This window comes from Bufo bufo, chromosome 4 (assembly GCF_905171765.1).
Source record: "Bufo bufo chromosome 4, aBufBuf1.1, whole genome shotgun sequence".
Lineage (NCBI taxonomy): Eukaryota > Metazoa > Chordata > Amphibia > Anura > Bufonidae > Bufo > Bufo bufo.
In genome coordinates, this window is record NC_053392.1 from 564,283,532 (window position 1) to 564,307,239 (window position 23,708).

Sequence of the window (23,708 nt, forward strand, 5' to 3'; positions counted from 1 at the left end):
ATATAATTTAATTAGACAAAGAACAGAACACTCAGGGTTAAGTAAACAAAATGCTGAATTTCTGTCTCTAAATGTACTTCACCAAGGACATTAAGATTTGGAGAAGCATCAGCTCTTATAGGAGACAAGCCTATTCAGTACTTTTCATTTTAAAGCATGCAAATTGTTGAAGACACTTATTGAAAATACCATCTCCTTTTTTCCAGATCATTATCCCATTTCTCCTTTAAAGTTATACCATCTGAAGTATTTCAGAATTTTCACCAAGACGTCTTAAGCATGTAAGTGTTTTTACTGGAAAAGCGTGTAATTATTCTGTTAAAGTATTGACCTATATTGAATATGTCTCACTTGTTAAGAAAGGGATTAACTGAAGAAGCTGTTAGTAACTGGAATAGAACTAGCGCCTATTGATCACTTTCTTAAAGCATGTAAATTTGCAAGTCATCTGCTTCTCCAATGGTTCGTATTCGATGTTTTTCATAGGCTTGAGTGCCATTATCACGTATCAGGTTTACAAGTGTTAACAGAAGACCCCAGTCGAAAATGGAAAATTGCTTATCAAGTATTATCTTTATGTCTCTTTTATCTGCACATTCTAAAGGCTTTGTCCTCCCTGTATTCATTGTTAAAGGGTTGTCCTGTCTGGACATTTATGGGACCTCCGAAAATAGCCAAGCCAATCCTCAGCTATTTTTGGAAGTCTCAGAGCAGTGAATGGAGAAGGCTGTGCATGAGGGGCTTGCTCTCCATTCACTCAGGGTCAGGTTCTTAGGAGAGAAGCGGGGTCCTACAGGTGTAGCCAACACCTATCACATGTTAGTTTAGAAATTATAAGTGGACAATCAGACTGATCTATCAGATTGGAACTTTGGTCATTGGCAGCTGAATATACAAGCACAGCATATGGCATGAAATGTGGTTAATCATTTGCCACTCTCACAAGTCCACTCTGTATGTTTCACATGTTTTACAGTCATTCCTTCATCCACCAGGTTAACCTGGCAGGTTGATGGTCAATATTATTCATAAGAATTATATGACACACTAGCAGAAGGACCTGGCTTTGCACGGGTATATTTCATCTATTTCATTTAATGTTTGTTTGTGTCGTTAAAAGATATCAACAGTATCCACTATAACAGTGACATCTACAGTACCCCGTCCCTTTAACAGTGACCTCCACAGCGGTCTGCCCCCTTAAAAGTAACATCCACAAGGCCCTCCCTTTTAACAGTGACCTCCACAGCGGCCGTCCCTTTATTAGTGACCTCCACAGTACCCTGTCTCGGTAACAGTGATTTCCACAATAACTCTCCCCCTTAATTGTGACCTCCACAGAGCTCCGTTCCCTTAAAATGTGACCTCCACAACACCCCGCCCCCTTACCAGTGATCTCTACAGCCCCCTGCCCCTTAACACTGACCTCCATAGCATCACACCCCTTTAACAGTGACCTTCACAGCATCCCACCCCCTTAACAGTAACCTCCACAGCATCCCGCCCCCTTAACAGTGACCTCCACAGCAGGCCGTCCCTTTAACAGTGACTTCCACAGTGGCCGCCCCTCTATTATTAAGCTCCACAGTACCCCATCTCCTTAACAGTGATTTCCACAACACCCTGTCCCCTTAACAGTGACTTCTACAGCAATCTGCCCCTTAACACTGACCTCCATAGTGGACCATCCCCTTAACTGTGACCTCTACAACAGCCTGTCCCTAAGGTGGCCAGAGGTTTAGTTTTAGGCCGGACAGCCCGGCTTTTAGACTCCCTGTCCTCCGTCCGGCGCAGGGCTTGGACGGACAAATTGATGTCCTTTAGAACAGCTCACCCTTAGGCTACATTCACACGACCGTATATATTTTGCGGTCCACAAAATACTGATCCACAAAAAATGCGGATGACGTCCTTTTGGCATCCATATTGCATCAGGTTTTTTTTGCGGATCTATAGTAACAATGCCTATGCTTGTCCGCAAAACAGACAAGAATAGGACATGCTCTATATTTTTTGCGGGGATACGGAATGGACATACGGATGCGGACAGCACATGATGAAATTAATGGGTCCTCATGCAATCCGCAACAAAATACGTTCACACTGTGCTGTCTAAGGGTCCATTCACACGTCCGTAAGTGTTTTGTGGATCTGCAAATTGTGAATCCGCAAAACACGGACGCTGGCAATGTGCATTCCGCAATTTGCGGACCGCACATCGCCGGCACTATAATAGAAAATGCCTAATCTTGTCCGCAATTGCGGATAAGAATAGGACATGTTCTATTTTTTTGGTGGAAACGGAAGCCCGGATGCGGAAGTGCGGATCCGCAAAGGTGGATGCGGACAGCACATTCTGGCCCCATTGAAAATGAATGTTGCGGAATGGATACGGACCCATTTTGCAGATGTGTGAATGGACCCTTAGTGTGAGCTGCAGGGAGAAAGTCACCTTCCCTTCCACCCCTGCAGCTGACAGAAGTTGATTTTTACCTAGATTTTTTAAATCCCCATTGGCTGCGGAGTGGGAGGGGGCGTGACCTAACCGGGTTGGGCCGTGGCTTAGCGGGACCTGGGAGCTGGTTTTTAAAGGGTTTCTGTCACCCCGCAAAACTCTTTTTTTTTTTTTTGGATAGTTAGATTCCTCATAGTGCGATATAGCAGAATATAATGCTCTTACTTACTTTCATGCGGCCGATTCTTTATAAAACGAACTTTTATAATATGTAAATGAGGGCTCTACCAGCAAGTAGGGCGTCTACTTGCTGGTAGCCGCAGCAGCAATCCGCCCCCTCGCCGGGTTGATTGACAGGGCCAGCCGTGATCTCCTCCTCCGGCCGGCCCTGTCAGTAATTCAAAAATCGCGCGCCTCGCGTCATTCGGCGCAGGCGCTCTGAGATGAGGAGGCTCGTATCCTCAGCACTCCCTCAGTGCGCCTGCGCCGATGACGTCTTCTCTTTCGGTGATGTCATCGGCGCAGGCGCACTGAGGGAGTGCTGAGGATACGAGCCTCCTCATCTCAGAGCGCCTGCGCCGAATGACGCGAGGCGCGCGATTTTTGAATTACTGACAGGGCCGGCCGGAGGAGGAGATCACGGCTGGCCCTGTCAATCAACACGGCGAGGGGGCGGATTGCTGCTGCGGCTACCAGCAAGTAGACGCCCTACTTGCTGGTAGAGCCCTCATTTACATATTATAAAAGTTCGTTTTATAAAGAATCGGCCGCATGAAAGTAAGTAAGAGCATTATATTCTGCTATATCGCACTATGAGGAATCTAACTATCCAAAAAAAAAAAAATGAGTTTTGCGGGGTGACAGAAACCCTTTAAGTCCCTACTATCATGTTCACCTAACGCTAGTGTCAAAGTAGCCTAGGTGGCTGGGCTTATGTAAACAGCTGAGTGTGCAGTCGTTCTGCTGTTTGCATAACTCCTATTGTAGTAAATGGGAGATAAGCAAATAATGTAGCACAAGTTACACTGCTTCTATAGTGTGTATATATACATATATTTATCAAACCCTCTGCTATATGTATGTATGTATTTACTAAGTGTATGTGTGTGTGTGTGTAATCTATATATACACTCACCTAAAGAATTATTAGGAACACCTGTTCTATTTCTCATTAATGCAATTATCTAGTCAACCAATCACATGGCAGTTGCTTCAATGCATTTAGGGGGGTGGTCCTGGTCAAGACTGTTGCGGAGCTTCACGGTATACCCTTAATATCTTCACTTAAATCCCCTTGTAGCTGAAGAAGCAGGTCAATATCCAAGAGACAATTTCCCCAGTGACTGGACGACACACAGTTTGGGAGTCAACTGACTTTACTAGGCATGCGCACCTGGTTTCAAACTGCCAACAGCCTCATTTACATACAATACATAGATTACTATGGTACAAGGAAAAGGGGGGAGGGGAAGAGGTACAGACAAGAAAGACATTCTGTAAGTGGCTAGGTTTGCCATAATGCTCCCCCAGAACCAAGCCGGCATACACAGTCTGATCCCAACGGATCGGCTTGGGGATGTCCGGAGGAGCGCTCACAGATCACTTTTCAAGTTCAGTTTGTCTGGATAACCCGTCGGCGTTGCCATTTTGCTTCCCAGGGCGGTAGTGGATGGTAAAGTCAAAAGGCTGCAGCGCCAAACTCCAGCGCAGCAGCCGGGCATTGTCTCCTGACACCCTGTTCAGCCACACCAACGGGTTGTGATCTGTGAGTAAGGAAAAGGGTTGTCCATACAAATAGGGCTGCAGCTTTTTAAGGGCCCACACCACGGCCAGACATTCTTTTTCTATGGCGGCGTAGCTTACTTCCCGGGGTAAAAGTTTTCTGCTTAAGTAAGCCACTGGATGCTCGCCGCCATCTTCTCCGACTTGGCTCAGTACTGCCCCCAATCCAAACATAGAAGCGTCTGTGTGGACGAGAAAGCGTTTAGTTGGATCAGGGGCGGCAAGTACAGGTGAATGCACAAGAGCCGTTTTTAGTTGCTGGAATGCCTGCTCACACTCTGGGGTCCAGACTACTATCTTAGGGAGATTCTTGCGGGTCAAATCGGTGAGGGGTTTCGCCAGGGTACTGTAGTTGGGTACAAATTTACGGTAGTATCCTGCGGTACCTAGGAATGCCAGTACTTGAGTTTTGGTACGAGGGGTTGGCCATTTGGCTACAGCCTCTACCTTAGCCGGTTCGGGTTTTTGTTGGCCGCTCCCTACCCGGTGTCCTAGGTATTGGACTTCTGCCATCCCTATATGGCACTTACTGGGTTTCAGAGTTAATCCTGCCTCCCTAATACGGTCTAGTACGGCTCCTATGTGGGTCAGGTGTTCAGTCCAGGAGTGGCTGAAGATCGCTATATCATCTAGATAGGCGCAAGCGTACTCCTGGAACCCATCCAATAGCCGATCCACCATCCTCTGAAAAGTAGCCGGAGCATTTTTCATCCCGAATGGCATGACCTTAAACTGGTACAGGCCAAACGGGGTGACAAACGCCGACTTAGGGATGGCGTCTTCGGCTAGGGGAATCTGCCAATACCCCTTACAAAGATCTATTGTGGTGAGGTATTGGCCCCTGGCCATTTTGTCCAGGAGCTCGTCTATCCGGGGCATAGGGTAGGCATCGGATACGGTCTTATCATTAAGCCTCCGGTAGTCTATGCAGAAGCGGGTAGTCCCATCCCGCTTCGGCACCAGAACTACTGGGGAAGCCCAAGGGCTTTCAGAGTGCTCTATGACTCCTAGTTGTAGCATTTCTTCTATTTCCTTGCGCATATTATCCTTTACGGATTCAGGTATGCGGTAAGGAGGTTGGCGGAGAGGGGTCTGCCCTGGTGTTTCTACTCTGTGGGTGGCTAACGGGGTGTACCCGGGGAGATTAGAAAAAGTGGTTCCTTTTTCCCTTATTAGGCTATGAGCCTGCGCCCTTTCCTGGGGACTCAGCCGTTCACCTAACTGAACCTCTTCCAGGTCCTCTTTCTGGCCCTCATTCTCTAGGAGGTCTGGGAGAGGTAAATTGTCAAAGTCCTCTGCGGCAGAGGCGCAAATAGCGGTCACCTCTTCTATGCGCTCGTATTAGGGCTTCAGCATGTTCACATGGAGCATGCGTCTGCCCCCTGCTCCAGCGCACGGGCCGATCACATAGGTGGTATCGCAGATTTGCTCCACCACCTTGTATGGGCCCTGCCAGGAGGCCTGCAGCTTGTCATTAGGGACTGGCCGTAGGAATAACACCTTCTGCCCGACCTGAAAGCTGCGGTCCCTGGCCCCCTTATCGTACCATCTGCGCTGTCTTCGTTGGGCCGCTTGGAGGTTAGTACGTACCGTCTGGGTCAGAGCCTCCAAGCGTTCCCTAAACTCCAGCACGTATGGGACAATAGGGGTACCATTCGTAGTTACCCCTCCCTCCCAGTGTTCTCTGATAAGGTCTAAGGGGCCCCTCACTCTCCTCCCGAACAATAATTCAAAAGGGGAGAATCCCGTGGATTCTTGGGGTACTTCCCTATAGGCAAAGAGCAAGTGGGGCAAAAACCGTTCCCAGTCTTTTTGAGTGTCTATGAACGTGCGGATCATCTGTTTAAGTGTTCCGTTAAACCGTTCACAGAGCCCGTTGGACTGGGGGTGGTAGGCGGAGTTTAAGATCGGTTTCACCCCACACACTTTCCAGAGTTGGTGGGTGACCTCTGCAGTGAACTGGGTGCCCCTATCCGATAAAATCTCCTGGGGAAATCCCATACGGGAGAATATTCGCATAAGGGCATCGGCTATAGTCTCTGCATGTACGTTGGTCAACGCCACTGCCTCTGGGTATCTAGTGGCGTAGTCCACTACGGTCAAGATGTATTTCTTGCCGGAGGGACTGGGTTTCGCTAGGGGTCCTATTATGTCTACAGCTACTCGACTGAAGGGTTCTTCAATTATGGGCAGGGATCTGAGTTTGGCTTTATAGCGATCCCCTCTCTTCCCTACCCTCTGGCAGGTATCGCATGTTTGACAGTATTGTCTAATATCCTTCGAGATACCTGGCCAGAAGAAGTTCTGCGTCAGCCGATGTTTCGTTCGGCTGATTCCTAAATGTCCTGATAATGGTATATCGTGCGCGATGCGTAGCAACTCTTGTCTATACTTTCGGGGTACCACTAACTGCTTAGTGGGCACGGGTATGGACCCTGCTACTACCTTCTCTGCATAGCGGTATATGAGACCTTTGTCCCAAGCATATCTCTCTCCCTCCAACCCTCCTTGGTCCTTGTTTATCCTATCTTTATATACCTGCAGGGAGGGATCTAGGGCCACCTCACTGCCAAATTCCAGGGGGGCATCCCAGGGTAGAATAGGAGGGGTGTGTGGCATATTGTTTACCTGAGCCTCAGTGTGATTGGATGGAGCCGTGGTGCGTGTTTGCTGCCGGGTAACAACCGGGTAGGCCTCTTGGATAGTTGGTTGAGGGACAAAAGCAGAGGTGAGCTCCCCCAAGTCGTTGCCCAAAATAACATCAGCGGGCAAATCCTGCATAATTCCCACCTCCACGTTTCCATGCCCTGCCCCCCAATTCAAATGCACCTTGGCAGTGGGAACTTTGTAAATTGCTCCCCCTGCCACCCGTACAGCTACACAGTCTCCGGTGAGGGTGTGCTTAGGCACCAAATGATTTCGGACCAGGGTTAACGTGGCCCCAGAGTCACGTAATCCTTGTATATTCTTCCCCTCCATGTGTACCACCTGGCGGTGCCCTTGGCGGTTGTCTGAGGCGGCTTGTATGGGGTATACCTCGTGTAGGATCCCCAGAGGCTCTTCTATTGAGGTGACTGTGGATGTTGGGAGCACAGATTCTCTTTGGCAGCAGTGTACTGCAGCCCGATTGGGGGGAGGAGGACCCTGGTAGTTCCAGTTCTGGCGAGGTCGGTTACGTGGGCAGTCTCTCTGGATGTGCCCCTGTTGGTTGCAGGTGTGGCAGCGGATCGGTGGTCGGGTATTGTACCTAGGAGGGTACGGGTTGTGACTCGCGGCTGGTCGTGGGTGAGCCAAGGTAGTCACTGCTGGCAGAGGGGTGGTAGATCCATACGTGGTCCGGTGTGGTGTGCGTTGATCTCGCCTGGTGTCTTGGAACTCGTCAGCTAGCTTGGCTGCCTCTGGTAGGGTATGGGGTTTGCGATCTCGTACCCAATTTTGAAGTTCTGTGGTTAGTCCATGAAAAAACTGCTCCATTACTATTAACTGGAACATCTCTTCCATAGTGGTGACCCGTGCCGCTTCCATCCACCCCTTGGCGGCTCGCTGTAGTCGGTGTGCCCATTCAGTGTGTGAGTCTTTTGTTTGTTTCTTGATGTCCCGGAATTTGAGTCGGTATGCCTCAGCGGTAATGGCATACCGTGCTAGGATGGCTTGTTTGACTTTGTGATAATTCCTGATGTCTTCGTCTGGGACGGTCCAGTATGCCTCTGCGGCGCGGCCTGACAATCTACCTGCCAGCAGGGGTACTTGGTCGGCTGGGCTGATGTCGTGTAGCTGGCACAACCTTTCGAAATCCTGTAGGTATTCGTCAATATCACTTTCTCCTTCTGTGTAATTTATAAAAGCTTGGTAGGGAATCTTAGCTTTTCCCTGGGTAGTGCTGGTGGGCGCTGGGGCTCCTTCCCTGACTAGCTGAATAGCGTTTTGCTTCGCTACAATGTACTCGTGTTTGGGTAAAAAGCTAACCTGCTATTGAGCTCTCTTGTAAATTCTGTTGGCTCTGTCTCCTGTGGAGTTGCCGCAGTGGTCGCTCTGTCCCCCTCCATGAGTTCGGCCACCAGAGTAGCTTTGGTTTTTGTTTGCTGGCTATTCTTCCCCTTGCTTCCAATAATTCCTTTAACGTAGTTCGTTTCAATGTTGTATAATTCGTCTCCATTCACCGTTTCGTTCGAATGACTGCACATATTCTCGAATCTCCGGTATATCCGAATGGCTGTTTCAACGAACTGCTGCTTTGCTGTGCTGCAAGGCTTGTATCCCGCCGCTTGCCACCAATTGTTGCGGAGCTTCACACGGTATATACCCTTAATATCTTCACTAAATCCCCTTGTAGCTGAAGAAGCAGGTCAATATCCAAGAGACAATTTCCCAGTGACTGGACACACACAGTTTGGGAGTCAACTGACTTTACTAGGCATGCGCACCTGGTTTCAAACTGCCAACAAGCCTCATTTACATACAATACATAGATTACTATGGTACAAGGAACAGGGGGGAGGGGAAGAGGTAACAGACAAGAAAGACATTCTGTAAGTGGCTAGGTTTGCCCAATCCAGTTATCAATCTTCGCGCCCTCAACGCTGTCCGTGGTCTACGCCACTTCAAGATGGAGGGCATCCACCTCCTGCGGACCTTCTTCGCAGCAACGACTGGTTCGCCAGGCTCGATCTAAAAGATGCATACCTGTCAGTTCCCGTGCACCCGGACTGTCGAGCACTCCTACGTTCCTCTGGCATGGTCGCCCTTGGCAATTCACTTGCCTCCCTTTCGGGCTCAGCTCAGCCCTATGGTGTTTCACCAAACTCCTAAAACTGGTGGTGGCCCACCTGAGGTCCAGGGGCCATTCGATGCATCATCTACTTGGACGACCTCCTCCTGTTCTGCTCCGCCGAACGCAGACATACGCCAACACATTCACCTGGCAGTATCCTACTGGAATCTCTGGGTTTCGTGGTAAACCAAACAGAAATCGGAGCTGACCCCTACCCAGAACGATACAATTCCTCGGCTTTCGAGATCGACTCGACGACGTGCACTCTGAGGCTACCAACCTCAAGATCGCAACCATTCGCAAGGAGATTCGCAGAGTTCTCCGACTCGATTCCATCCCTTCTACGCAACCTGGCCAGGATTGTGGGACTCCTCTCAGGCTTCCATTCAAGCAATATTTCCGGGTCCTCCTCCACTACAGGGCCATGCAACGACTCAAGGCAAAATACCTTCGCCACAGACCTACCTACGATCAACCCGTCCCCGGTGACGACAGAGTTCGCGAAGAGCTGTCATGGTGGCTGGACAGCATGCAAGCCTGGAACGGCTAAGTCCCTACTATCATGTTCACCTAACGCTAGTGTCAAAGTAGCCTAGGTGGCTGGGCTTATGTTAAACAGCTTGATTGTGCAGTCGTTCTGCTGTTTGCATAACTCCAATTGTAGTAAATGGGAGATAAGCAAATAATGTAGCACAAGTTACACTGCTTCTATAGTGTGTATATATACATATATATTTATCAAACCCTCTGCTATATGTAGATGTATTTACTAAGTGTATGTTGTGTGTGTGTGTGTGTGTGTGTAATCTATATATACACTCACCTAAAGAATTATTAGGAACACCTGTTCTATTCTCATTAATGCAATTATCTAGTCAACCAATCACATGGCAGTTGCTTCAATGCATTTAGGGGGGTGTCCTGGTCAAGACAATCTCCTGAACTCCAAACTGAATGTCAGAATGGGAAAGAAAGGTGATTTAAGCAATTTTGAGCGTGGCATGGTTGTTGGAGCCAGACGGCCGGTCTGAGTATTTCACAATCTGCTCAGTTACTGGGATTTTCACGCACAACCATTTCTAGGGTTTACAAAGAATGGTGTTAAAAGGGAAAAACATCCTGTATGCGGCAGTCCTGTGGGGCAAAAATGCCTTGTGGATGCTAGAGGTCAGAGGAGAATGGGCCGACTGATTCAAGCTGATAGAAGAGCAACGTTTGACTGAAATAACCACTCATTACAACCAGAGGTATGCAGCAAAGCATTTGTGAAGCCACAACACGCACAACCTTGAGGCGGATGGGCTACAACAGCAGAAGACCCCAGAAGACGCCGGATGCGTTCAGAGTGCGTTCCGTGGGAAACTCGCACTATTTTGCAAGCAAGTTCAGTCAGTTTTGTCTGCGGTTGCGTTTAGGTTGTTCAGTTTTTTCCACGCGGGTGCAATGCGTTTTGATGCGTTTTCACGCGCGTGATAAAAAACTGAATGTTTACAAAACAATATCTCTGAGCAACCATCAGTGAAAAACGCATTGCACCCACACTTGCTTGCGGATGCAATGCGTTTTTCACGCAGCCCCATTCAATTCTATGGACCAGGGCTCGTGAAAAACGCTGAATATAGAACATGCTGCGATTTTCACGCAACTGCAGAACTGATGCGTGAAGAAACAACGCTCTTGTACACAGACCCATTGAAATGAATGGGTCAGGATTCAGTGCGGGTGCTATGCGTTTAACAGTCACGCATTGCACCCGCGCGGAAAACTCGCTCGTGTGAAAGGGGCCTTAGTTACTGGGATTTTCAAGCACAACCATTTCTAGGGTTTTACAAAGAATGGTGTGAAAAGGGAAAAACATCCAGTATGCAGCAGTCCTGTGGGCAAAAATGCCTTGTGGATGCTAGAGGTCAGAGGAGAATGGGCCGACTGATTCAAGCTGATAGAAAGAGCAACGTTTGACTGAAATAACCACTCGTTACAACCGAGGTATGCAGCAAAAGGCATTTGTAAAGCCACAACATGCCACAACCTTGAGGCGATGGGCTACAGCAGCAGAAGACCCCACCGGGTACCACTCATCTCCACTACAATAGGAAAAAGAGGCTATAATTTTGCACGAGCTCACCAAAATTGGACTGTTGAAGACTGGAAAAATGTTGCCTGGTCTGATGAGTCTCGATTTCTGTTGAGACATTCAAATGGTAGAGTCCGAATTTGGCGTAAAACAGAATGAGAACATGTATCCATCCTCTGATGGCTACTTCCAGCAGGATAATGCACTATGTCACAAAGCTCGAATCATTCAAATTGGTTTCTTGAACATGACAATGAGTTCACTGTACTAAAATGGCCCCCACAGTCACCAGATCTCAACCCATAGAGCATCTTTGGAGATGTGGGTGGAACGGGAGCTTTGTGCCCTGGATGTGCATCCCTCAAATCTCCATCAACTGCAAGATGCTATCCTATCAATATGGGCCAACATTTCTAAAGAATGCTATCAGCACTTTGTTGAATCAATGCCATGTAGAATTAAGGCAGTTCTGAAGGCTAAAGGGGGTCCAACACCGTATCTAGTATGGTGTTCCTAATAATTCTTTAGGTGAGTGTATATAAAGAAGGACGTATATATGTATGTATGAATGTATGTTCCGTGATCACTCAAAAACACAACCATCGATTTCAACGAAACTTGGTATACACATTCCTTGCTACCTGGAAAGAAATCTTTGTGGGAAGTCACAGCTCTCTAGGACGTACCGTTCCTGAAATATTCCCAAAAATTACCTGCATTAGCCAATACAAGCCTGTAAGTCTTTCTCTTCATATCCCAAATGCCATACACATGGTCACATGACTCTTATCAATCAACAGAAGATCGTAGACCCTTAGTCTCCACATACACACAGTTTTACTCAGGTTTCCATAACAACCCAGCCATTTTTCTTCACTGAAGTAGGTCAGCTTTAGGCTAGGGCTACACGACGACTGTGTCGCGCGACGATACATAGGGCACAACTACACTGCAGCATGTGTCGCGCGACATTGATGTCACACCAATGTCGTGCGACAATTTTTATAATGATAGTCTACGGTGCTGTCGTGTCGCAGTCCGCAGCATGTCACATGTCGCAGTGCGACACAATAACCTATCATTATAAAAATTGTTTAAACAAAATGTTGCGCGATACATGTCGTTGTGTATCCCTAGCATTAAAGGGTCAGGGCGCTGTTAAAGGAGTTGGCACTGTGGAGGTCACTGTTAAAGGGTTGGCACTGTGGAGGTCACTGTTAAAGGGGTGGGCACTGTGGAGGTCACTGTTAAGGGGGCAGGTCGCTGTGGAGGTCACTGTTAAGGCAGCAGGGTACTGTGAGGTCACTGTTAAGGCAGTGGAGTACTGTGAGGTCACAGTTGAGGGGGCAGGCCCCTTAGGAGGTCACTGTCAAGGGTGTGGGGTGCTGTGAAACTCACTGTTAAAAGGGGCGGGCTGCATCACCTCTGAAGCTCTCCAACAGCTCAATGGGGAGGTATCGGTTGAGGAAGTTGAGATGACCCTTAAAAATCTGAAATTAGGAAAGGCCCCTGGTCAGATGGTCTGACTGCCCTCTATTTTAAAAAGTTCTCCCAATTCTCACTCCACAGCATTAGATCATACTGTAACCTTCTCCTCCAGGGCAATGCAATGCCAGATTAATTCCTTGATTAGCTTCTAACAGTTATCCCCAAACCTAATAGGAACCCTCTCTCCCCAGCTAATTATAGACCGATATCTTATTAAACCTTGACGCCAAGATCTTCACATCTATTCTAGCCCACAGATTAAACCATTTACTTCCCTCCTAGCCAACCTGATCAAGTTGGATTTATACCTCAAAGAGAAGCCCCGAATAATGTGCGCATAATTCTTAATGTAATCTCATGGTCACATCAACACCAACGTCCCCTAACATTATTTTCATTGGACCTAGAAAAAGCCTTTGATTGTCTCTCTTGGGAATATAATGATGTAAGTCCTTAGAATTATGGGTTTCCATGGCCCCTTTGTCCAAGCCTTGGCGACTCTTTACTCGCATCCCACAGCTTTTCTAAAATTACCTTCTACTTCCCCCTCTCCTGTCAATATTGGAAGGGGCACGAGGCAAGGGATGTCCTCTATCCCCAGCCCTCTTTGCCTTGGCAATTTAACAGTTGCTGCCTTATACGTCAGGATCCTAATATCACGGGCATTACTGTTGGGGCCCAGGAACTAAAGGTGAACTTATTTGCAGATGACCTGCTCCTCACAATCACCAACCCATTGTTCCCTCCACAACCTTAATCCCCTCATACAGGAGTTCTCTAGGGTTTCGGATTTGGAAATTACCCCTTCTAAATCTGAGGTCCTTCTGATGTTGTCGCCCTGGTGGAAAGGGAATTGGATTCCGCACCTGCAATAGCAAGCTATCATATCTGGGATAATATACATCACTTCACAACATTCCAATATGTACAAAGTAAACTACATTCCCCTCTTTAGAGAGATTAGGTCTGAATTGGCTAAATGGGACTTACCTTTATTATCTTGGCTAGGTAGAATTCATACCATTAAGATGTTAGTATTACCACATCTGTTGTATCTATTTAGAACCTTACCCATCCCGGTTCCCTTATCAGATCTACATCGGCTACATAGAGATCTCTTTTCTTTCATCTGGGCTCATCAACGACCGAGGATTAAACTTGAAGTTATGTTTCTTCATAAATGAATGGGAGGGCTTTCTGTCCCCAATTTCATCAATTATTACAGAGCAGCTTGCTTAGCACAGCTTCTTTTGGTACATGGTCGACGACGCCCTCCGATGTGTGTTGCCCTGGAGTCATACATGATTGCCCCATTTTCCTGGTCTGCATTATCCTGGGATACAAATCCTCTCCCTGCAGACCTCAAATCTAAGGCCCTACTACCTTTTTATGCTATTCAACTATGGAGGTCAGTCCGTTTTAAGGCAAGTCTCCAATCCTGACCCTCTCCTCTCACTCCTCTTTTGGCTACCTCAACCTTTCCAACCGGGATGGACTTGAGTGGTTTCTCATGGTGGTCCGCCATCCATCTGACAAGACTACATGACTTTCTTATTGTTGGTAAACTACCATCTGCGGATCAGTTAAGATCTAAATATTCTATCCCTACCTCTGAAAGCTACAGACTGATTTGTTCTTATTGGCGGTCCATTGTGGGGACCCTCTGATCCATTTCCTGCTCTCCTCTTGAACGTTTCATTTTATATTCTTTTGAAAGGGTAGGACTGGTATCTCTCCTCTATTGTTGGTTAAATACTCCATCCAGTGTTACCAAGCTGCCCTTTATATCAAAGTGGAGGAGGACATCCATTGCTCAATGTCTATTGCTAAATGGCATGCATGTTGTGAGACTGTCACTAGCAAGTATCCCTGGAGGAAAACTTTCTCTTAAGGTCCTCTATAGGGCCTATTTAGTACCCGACAGGTTACATCGTATCTATCCATCGGTTTCACCACTTTGTTTTCGGGGATGCAATGCTATTGGATCAATGTACCATATATGGTGGGCATGCCCTGTAGCAAGCTCTTTTTGGTCAGAAATATGCGCAATCTTATCAAACGTTTTGGGCACCACTTTTCATAAGACCCCATCGGTATGTTCCCTTGGAGATAAGCCTGCAAGCTTAAAATACGCCCCATTTAAACTGGCCCTATACTTTTGCTACCGGCACTTATACACATCGTGGCCAAATGGCGTTCCAATGCCCTTGGCCTTGCTGAGGTTGTGCAACGGATGGATAGAATGGCCATATATAAAAAGATTACAGCTACTATGGGAGATACGGTCGAATCTTACTTAAAACTCTGGCAGCCGTGGCTGGTCTCCTCCCACACTTCTCATGGGATACCCTACTTGTCAATGTAACTTTGGTGAGAGGGTATTGGCTTCTCCTACAGTCTATTTCGGGTTGCCTGGGATACTGTATGTCCGCCACACCTGCCCTATACCTTTATCTGAGAACTCCACAGCTTTGCACTCATAAGGACACCATGTTTTTGTTCCTTGATGTATGTGAAACTTGTTTTTGGTGGTTAGATATTACGTCCATTGTACTATTTATCTGTCAATAACCACCCCCTGCATGAGTGGAATTTTATACGATACTGTTTCTGGTTTCTGTAACCTTGCCTTATTTTGTGCCTTAATAAAACCGACTTTTTTAAAACTAAAAAAATGGGCTGGCTGCTGTGAAGGTCAAAGTTAAGGGATGGTCTGCTGTCTGTCTGCTGTCTGCTCCGACTACTAGCTGAAAGCTGCAAAGACAGGTGGAGGGTTAGGCAGGGTCTGCAGGGTAATGCTGATGGGCAGATGGAGGGTTAGGCAGGGTCTACAGGGTAATGCTGCTGAGCAGGTGGGGGGTTAGGCAGGGTCTGTAGGGTAATGCTGCTGAGCAGGTGGGAGGTTAGGCAGGGTCTGCAGGGTAATGCTGCTGGCAGATGGAGGGTTAGGCAGGGTCTGTAGGTAATGCCGCTGAGCAGGTGGGGGGTTAGGGCAGGGTCTGCAGGGTAATGTTGCTGGAAGGTGGGGGTTAGGCAGGGTCTGCAGGGTAATGCTGCTGGGCAGATGAGGGTTAGGCAGGGTCTGTAGGGTAATGCTGCTGAGAAGGTGGGGGGTTAGGCAGGGTCTGCAGGGTAATGTTGCTGGGAAGGTGGGGGGTTAGGCAGGGTCTGCAGGGGTAATGCTGCTAGGCAGGTGGGGGGTAGGGCCAGGATAATGCTGCTGGGCAGGTGGGGGTTAGGCAGGGTCTGTAGGGTAATGCTGCTGGGCAGGTTGGGGGTTAGGCAGGTTTAATGCTGCTGGGCAGGTGGGGCGTTAGGCAGGGTCTGTAGGGTAATGCTGCTGGGCAGGTGGGGGGGTTCACTGTGTAGGGGTCATGTTTATGAGGGCAGGCAGAGACACTGGCACTGCAGAGGGGAGGCTCTCCAAGTGTGGAGCAGCTGCCCAGCCTGATCTATAAGAGACTCGTGGCTGCTCTATTCAGTAGCAGGAGAAGCGTCTGCTTTCTGCTCTGAAAGCTGTATACATTCGGTCAGATGGGGCCCAATCAGAAATACAATGAACACCCACCTGGCAGAGGAGCTCAGCAGTGATGAACGTGGGATTCTTCCTGATGCCATAGGACTCCTGGTATGAGAGAGGTGGAAAAAAAAAGCCTAATACAGGGCTTTGCTCCGCACTGGCAGTCTGCACTCCTGATGCCCCCTGCCTGATATTATGTCACCACATGACTGTCAGGTCCTGCTGCATCTGCTGAGTGAGATGTGGAACATACATCTCACTGTAACTTTTGCTGGCTTGCAGGGCTGGCACTTTCACATCCTCATGACCCTCACACATGCACCCAGTTCCCTACAGTTGGTGGAGGCCTCTTCGTTTAGTTAAGTGGTGGAGAGCCCATGTTCCTGCTTTTAATCTTGCACTGACACATCGCTGCTGCCGCACCCCCCACTTTCCACTAGATAGCGCTGCCTGAGGCAACTGCCTCACATGGCCTTATTGACCGTGCGCCCCTGTGGGTTGTTATGGAAACCTGGTGTAAAACTGTGTGTATGTGGAGACTAAGGGTCTGCAAGCTTCTATTGGCTGATAAGGGTCATGTGACCAGGCTTCTATTGGCTAAGGCATTTTTTGGGGAATATCTCCGGGACGGCACGTGCTTAGAGAGCTGAGACCCAGTCCAAACCTTCCCGGACACCTGATTGTACTGTGTGCCAAATTTCGTGATTGTAAATGCGATGGTGCAGATGCCTTTTAGCGTACATACACACACACATACACTCAAACTTTATATATTAGATGACTGATCGCGGCATATCTTGTGTGCATGTCCTTGAGTGCACGTTTTTTCAATAAAATGAATCATGCCCTGGCTCTGACATTTTTTTCCCTCATTGCCTGGCATTTTTCTCCTCTAGACCTCTGCTGTTTTTTTTTTTACAGCATTTTTAATGACATTTTTTCATTGAATATTTTGTGCCAATGTATTTTCTCCATACTGCTCAACAAAGGACCTGATACTATATGGGCCTAAAACGCCATCACAAAAATACTAAGCAAGTTATCCTTTTTTTTTTACTTTTTGGACCCAAAAATGCACAGTACAATGTTGTAAATATAGCTTCAGCAACATACATCACATGATTATTTTTATTTCCTGGACATGAACGTTAGATAGTTATTGGTCAAACACTTGTTTCGGCCAACAGCCTTCTCTACTACATGCACTGGATCCTATGATCGGTCAACTGCACAAATGGGGCGAAGGAGAAAGGCTGCTGCCAGAAACTTCTGGCAACAGCTTATCATTGGCTGAACAAAAGACATCTGCTGTTTGCTGTTTCTAGAAAACAAAAAAGGCACACCATGTGTTTGAATGAATAAACCTAAATTCCCTTCTACTTAACCCCTGCACATTGCAGTTTTCCACAAACTAAAACGATAATACAGAAAAATTTAGTTCACTTACATCTGATGTTTGAACAAAGCCTAATGGGACTATTGTCTTACTTCGAAATTGGCCATAGCAAAATATGAGTGCACAAGATTGTCAGTCCCAATGCTACAGCTATGGGAAAATCATCATTAAATAACAGACAATAAATAGGGAACCACTAACCCCCCCCCCCCCCCCCCTTCCAATCAGCTGTTATCAGCAGGGCAAGCAGTGAGTGGTCACAAATTTCAAAACTAGCCCATGAGGTTCACATGGTCTCCTTGGGTCCATAAGTTTGGAAACCACTCCTTGCAAAGCTCCTCATTGTGTTTAATAAAGAGGCAAAATAACTGTGGAGCCCCAGTTATGGGTCTTCAACAGAGTGAAAGGCAGATATCCCTCCCAGTAAGGAAAACCAAGCAAAAGGGGTGTCCCCATTTTAGAGATCACCAAATCCACCATATTAAGTGGCCCCTGTGTCAAGATCCAGCTCTGTTACAAGCCTTAAGGATGTGATGAGGGGAAAAACCTAAGCCAGTTATCCATCCACACACAGCTGTTACGGGGTGTCATCAGTGTGTAGTAGTATTCTGGTTAACTAGGAGCAATGCCTGATCTTGGGGAGACCAGCTACAACTAAATTATGTGGAACCTCATTTAACCTCTTGGGGACACAGGGCGTACATGTACGACCTGATGGTCCGGTACTTAAGGACACAGGGCGTACAGGTATGCCCTGTGTATTTCCGATCACCGCTGCGCGGCGGGCGGTGATTGGAACAGAGTGCCTGCTGAAATCATTCAGCAGGCACTCTGTGACAATGCCGAGAGGGGTCCTGTGACCCCCCCTGTATCGGCGATCGCAGCAAACTGCAGGTCACTTCTCAGGATCGCTTTCCGATTGGCTGGATCTGGCGGGTGGGAGTAAACTTCCCCCAGCTCTGCTCTCTCCCTCCATTATTGCTTCCTGGAGTGTGGGAGAGAGCAGCCCCGTCGTCCAACTACTGAGCCCAGCACCCCCACTGACCCACCATAGTGCCATCTGGCACTAAAAAGGTACCTAGGGACAGGTTAGGGAGAGCTTAGATTAGGCAGGAGATACTGAGGGACAGTTTAGGGGAAAAAAAAAAGTTTTATTTTTGCATTACCCTGATCAGCTGTGTGACCCTAGACCCCCCCAGGGGTGCTGCAGCTTGCCCCCCTACCCCCTCCACAGATATTTTTTTGGGGCGCAAGCACTTATTTTTTTTTTTTGTGCGTGCGTGCGCTGACTGTGGCCGGCACTCTTAGTGTCCGGCCACTGTTAGCGCATCGCCCACCCCACCGCTGATCAGCTTCGGACCGCTGATCAGCGAGTTAGAATCTTTTTTTTTTTCACTTTTTTTTATTTTTTTTTTTTTTTTTTTTTTTTTCTGTTAAGTTTTGGGTAAGAACGCGAACACCCGTGCCCACACACACACGCACACTAAATAAAGTTTTCCATGCACGCACACACTTCCATATGGCCCGCCAGACGTTCTCGGCCAAGGAGGTATACGCCCTGCTTGCCTCCGACTCAGAGAGCCCCAGTGAGGACGAGGATGACCCCACTTTCCTCTTGTCATCCGCGTCCTCCTCATCATCTAGTGATGATGATGAGTCCCCGAAGCGGCAGAGATGCCGCCAGGCGGAGCAAGGGGACCCCCATGCCAGGGACCCTGTGGCCCACACTAGTACGAGCTCTGGGGCTCATACTAGTCTTCCAGGCCCACCAGATAAGTCCACCTGAGCCCCCTACCGGTGAACTTGCATGGTGTACCCCAGAGGATTTTGAACCCGTGATTGCTGATTTTGTTGGCCAATCAGGAATCCAGATTCCCACAATGGGCTTCACTGAATATGACTATTTTAGGTTTTTTTTTCAGTGACCACTTTGTGAATCTGATGGTGGAGCAAACAAACTTGTTTGCCCAACAGTTCATTGCTCAACACCCGGGCTCCTTTTTGCTAGGGTCGGTGGGCTGGACTCCAGTCAGTGCAGCCGAGATTAGGACGTTTTGGGGCCTCGTGCTGCACATGGACCTAGTCAATAAACCCATTGTCAGGCATTACTGGAGTGGGGACGTCCTCTACACAGACCCCACTCTACTGTATGGCCATGGCAAGTTCCCATTTTGAGGCCATCCGGAAATGCCTGCATTATGCAGATAATGCAGCATGTTCCCCCCCCCCCCCCCCGAGGTGATCCTGCCTATGACTGCCTGTACAAAATCAGGCCAGTCATCGATCACTTCGTGGCCAAATTTTTAGAGACCTTATGTACCTGGAAGGGAGGACGCTGTTGATGAGTCTCTCATTTGCTTTCAAGGGAGACTCCTTTTCCGCCAGTATGATCCCTCTAAGCGGGCGAGGTATGGCGTGAAGCTGTACAAACTTTGTGAGAGTACCTCAGGGTACACTTACAAGTTTCGTGTGTACCAGGGCGAGATCTCGTATTGAACCTCCAGAAATGTCCCCCCACTTTGGGTGTTAGCGGGAAACTTGTGTAGGACCTTATGCACCCACTGCTATGATAAGGGTTACCACCTGTATGTGGATAACTTTTATACTAGTATCCCCTGTTCCAGTCCCATCGCCGCCAGATCCACTTCCACTTGTGGGACCGTGCGGAAAAATCAACGCAGCCTCCTACCCACCCCCTCCAGGTACCTATCCCCAGGGGTGAGACCCGTGCCCTTACCAGTGGAAACCTGTTGCTGGTCAGATATAAGGACAAGAGGGATGTACGTGTACTGTCCACAATTCACGGTAACGGCATCACCCCTGTCCCTGTGCGAGGTACCGCGGCAACGGTCCCTCAAGGCACCGATTGTATCGTGGACTACAATCGGTATATGGGAGGAGTTGATCTATCTGATCAAGTCCTCAAGCCATATAACGCCTTGTCGCAAAACCCGGGCATGGTACAAAAAAGCTGCGGTCTACTTGGTACAGGTTGCCCTTGTACAACTTTTTTGTGCTGTCCCGGAGCGCTGGCAACACAGGGAAATTCCTGCAGTTCTATGAGCCAGTCCTCAAGGCCCTGATCTATTCTGACCGGGAAAGAGCAGGCCGGAGTACCTCAGGAATTTCCAATAACTCTTGTGGAACACCTAAAGGGTTAAAAAAGTTTGTAAAATCAGTTTTGAATACCTTGAGTAGTGTAGTTTCCAAAATGGGGTCACGTTTGTGGAGTTTCTACTCTAGGGGTGCATCAGGGGGGCTTCAAATGGGACATGGTGTAAATAAAACCAGTCCAGCAAAATCTGCCTTCCAGAAACCATATGGTGTTCCTTTCATTCTGCGCCCTGCCGTGTGCCCGTACAGTAGTTTATGACCACATATGGGGTGTTTCTATAAACTACAGAATCATGGCAATAAATAATTTTGTTAACCCTTGCTTTGTTACTGGAAAAAATGGATTAAAATGAAAATTTGTCAAAAACTTGAAATTCAGAAATTTCATCTCCATTTGCCAATAACTCTTGATGAACACCTAAAGGATTAACAAAGTTTTTAAAATCAGTTTTGAATACCTTGAGGGGTGTATTTTGCAAAATGGGTTCATTTTTGGGTGGTTTCTATTATGCAAGCCTCACAAAGTGACTTCAGACCTGAACTGGTCCTTAAAAAGTGGGTTTTGGAAAATTTCTGAAAAATTTCAAGATTTGCTTCTAAACTTCTAACGTCCCCAAAAAATAAAATGGCATTCCCAAAATGATCCAAACATGAAGTAGACATATGGGGAATGTAAATTAATCACTATTTTTGGAGAAATTGAAACTTGTAAATTTGCACATTTTTCCAAATTTTTGTTAAATTTGGTATTTTTTTTATAAATAAAAAAGATTTTTTTTTACTCCATTTTACCATTGTCATAAAGAAAAACATGTGATGAAAAAACAATCTCAGAATGCCCTGGATGAGTAAAAGCGTTTTAAAGTTATTCACACATAAAGTGACACTGGTCAGATTTGCAAAAAATGGCCTGGTTCTTAAGGTGAAAATGAGCCCGATCCTTAAGGGGTTAAGAGTCTCAACAGAGCAATCCAAAGGCTCCATAGTATTTTTTGTAGCTGGTCTCCCCAATATCAGGCATTGCTCCTGGTTAGCCAGAATCCTACTCCACGCTGTCACATATCAGCTATTGTTTTGTTTATTTAATAAAGAGGTTTCCCATGTAAGCGACCCACCCATCATATGAGGAACATTTCAGTTCTGAGATAAGCACAAGCATCGTCCTAATGGGACATATCCAGGTGGGGTTGACGTGACTGTGTCATTATGTTTAACTCTTCAGAAATAAATCACACTTCATTTGCTTCACCATTCCTATCACGCTTCATTCACTTACACTGCATTGACATCTGTTAGAGGTTCCATTTGGAGATTTTTTTCCCGAAAAGTGACAGACAGCATGACAGAAACCCAATGGAACCCATTATAGTCAATGAAATTCATTGGGCACCGTTGTCTATCATGTGATAGATGTGACATTGCCGTCATTTCCATTTCTCTGTTCCTATGACTATACATAAATAAGTAATGCCACTTTTCCATGTGGGTTAAAGCTAACTGCCAGGCTGTTTCGGCAGAGGAACAGCCTGCCAGAGTTCACCATATCTGGCCTAGCCTCACAGGGCTGTGGAGCGGCGGAGCCCTTTGACTATAATAAGATCCGACAGGGACTCTGAACAACGAGTTTCGGCTGGACAATAACCAGTGTGTGCCCCAGTTTTTATCCTGTTGAACCTCAGCAAACATGCTGGAAACTGGTCGGATCCCATTGTAGTCAATAGAATTTGGTGATCGGATACAGTGAACTCCAGCAGGCTGTTCCTGGGCCAGAATTGTCTGCTGGATAGCATTAGTTGCAGGCGTGAAACTAGCCTAATAGGGATGCAGATGTGAACCTAGCTTTAGTGGGTTTCTCCTGGACTCTAAATCCTAGAGAAGCTCTTTAAAACTGTAGACTTTCCAGTTCTTTATTATATTGTCACTAGTGTTGATCACGAATATCCGAATTGCAAATTTTTAGCGCGGATATCGGCACGTCGAGAATTCGCGAATATTTAGAATATAGTGATATATATTCGTAATTTCGAATATTCGAGATTTTTTTTAATCAGTACACATGATCCCTCCCTGCTTCTAGCTTGTGAGCCAATGAGAAGACTGCAATATTTTTGACTTTAGGAGTAGTGTTGATTGCGAATTTTCGTAATGCGAATTCTTATTGCAAATTTTTCAATTGCCGATTTCCGCAATTAAGAAAATAATGACTAGAGATAGCGAATTCTCGAATATAAGGCGAATATTCACCCAAATATTCGCGAAATATAACGAATTCGAATATTGCCCCTGCCGCTCATCACTAATTGTCACTACTGTCAGAATTGCTCTTTTTATGAGTGGTTGGTTAATGTGGCAGGGCATCCAAGTTTTTTTCCAACTTCTCTTCCATTTTATGATTGCTGGTTTGCTGGAGTCTACTACTCCCTTGACTGCCTTCTATCACAAATGGGTTGTCAAAAATGTTAACTTGTCTCCTATCTGCAGGTACTCCCATAGAGATGAATGGAATGGAAGTGCACATGCTCAACCTGCCATTCCAGTTATATGGGAGAAACACTGTTATGGCTATCAGCGGGGGTCCCAGCAATTGGACCCCCAGTGATCATACACTTTTCCCTTATCCTGTGGATAATATTTGGACAACCCCCTTTTAAAGGGAATGACTGTGATTATGTATGATATATTTGAAATCATGAATCTGAAAGAGGCCTCATGCACATGACTGCATTACGGTATGGATCAGTAATGCAGAGCTATAGAACGCTATGTGCCCATGCTGCACCTCCAATATTTTATACAGAGGCGATTCCTCATAAATTTTAATCAAATGGCACATTGTGGGGTAATTCTGCCTTACAAGGAGTCTGCAATATGCATGACATAAGGGACTCATTTGGTACCATATACTGTAGAGTCCATGAACACATGCCATTGTGTCTGACGCTTGACGAAAGTCACTTTATGTTGTTTTTTCTGCCTTTTGTTTTTAACTATTTGACCACAAATGGCAGTTAAGCAAATTCTGATCTGTTCTTTGTACTCTGTGGCCTGTAAAATAACAGAAAAGGGTAAATTGGAACCACAAATTCAAGAACACATCCTTAAATAACA

At 46.9% G+C, this 23,708-nt stretch overlaps 1 protein-coding gene across 1 annotated transcript in view; it reads left to right on the forward strand.

Moving 5' to 3' along the window:
* The window catches only part of LHCGR (luteinizing hormone/choriogonadotropin receptor), a 345,065-nt gene that overhangs the window by 103,506 nt on the left and 217,851 nt on the right, over nucleotides 1-23,708 (forward strand). The window contains exon 2 of the mRNA XM_040430298.1: nucleotides 207-281. Within this exon, the coding sequence (XP_040286232.1) occupies nucleotides 207-281 (75 nt within the window). The remainder of the gene's footprint in view (nucleotides 1-206; nucleotides 282-23,708) is intronic.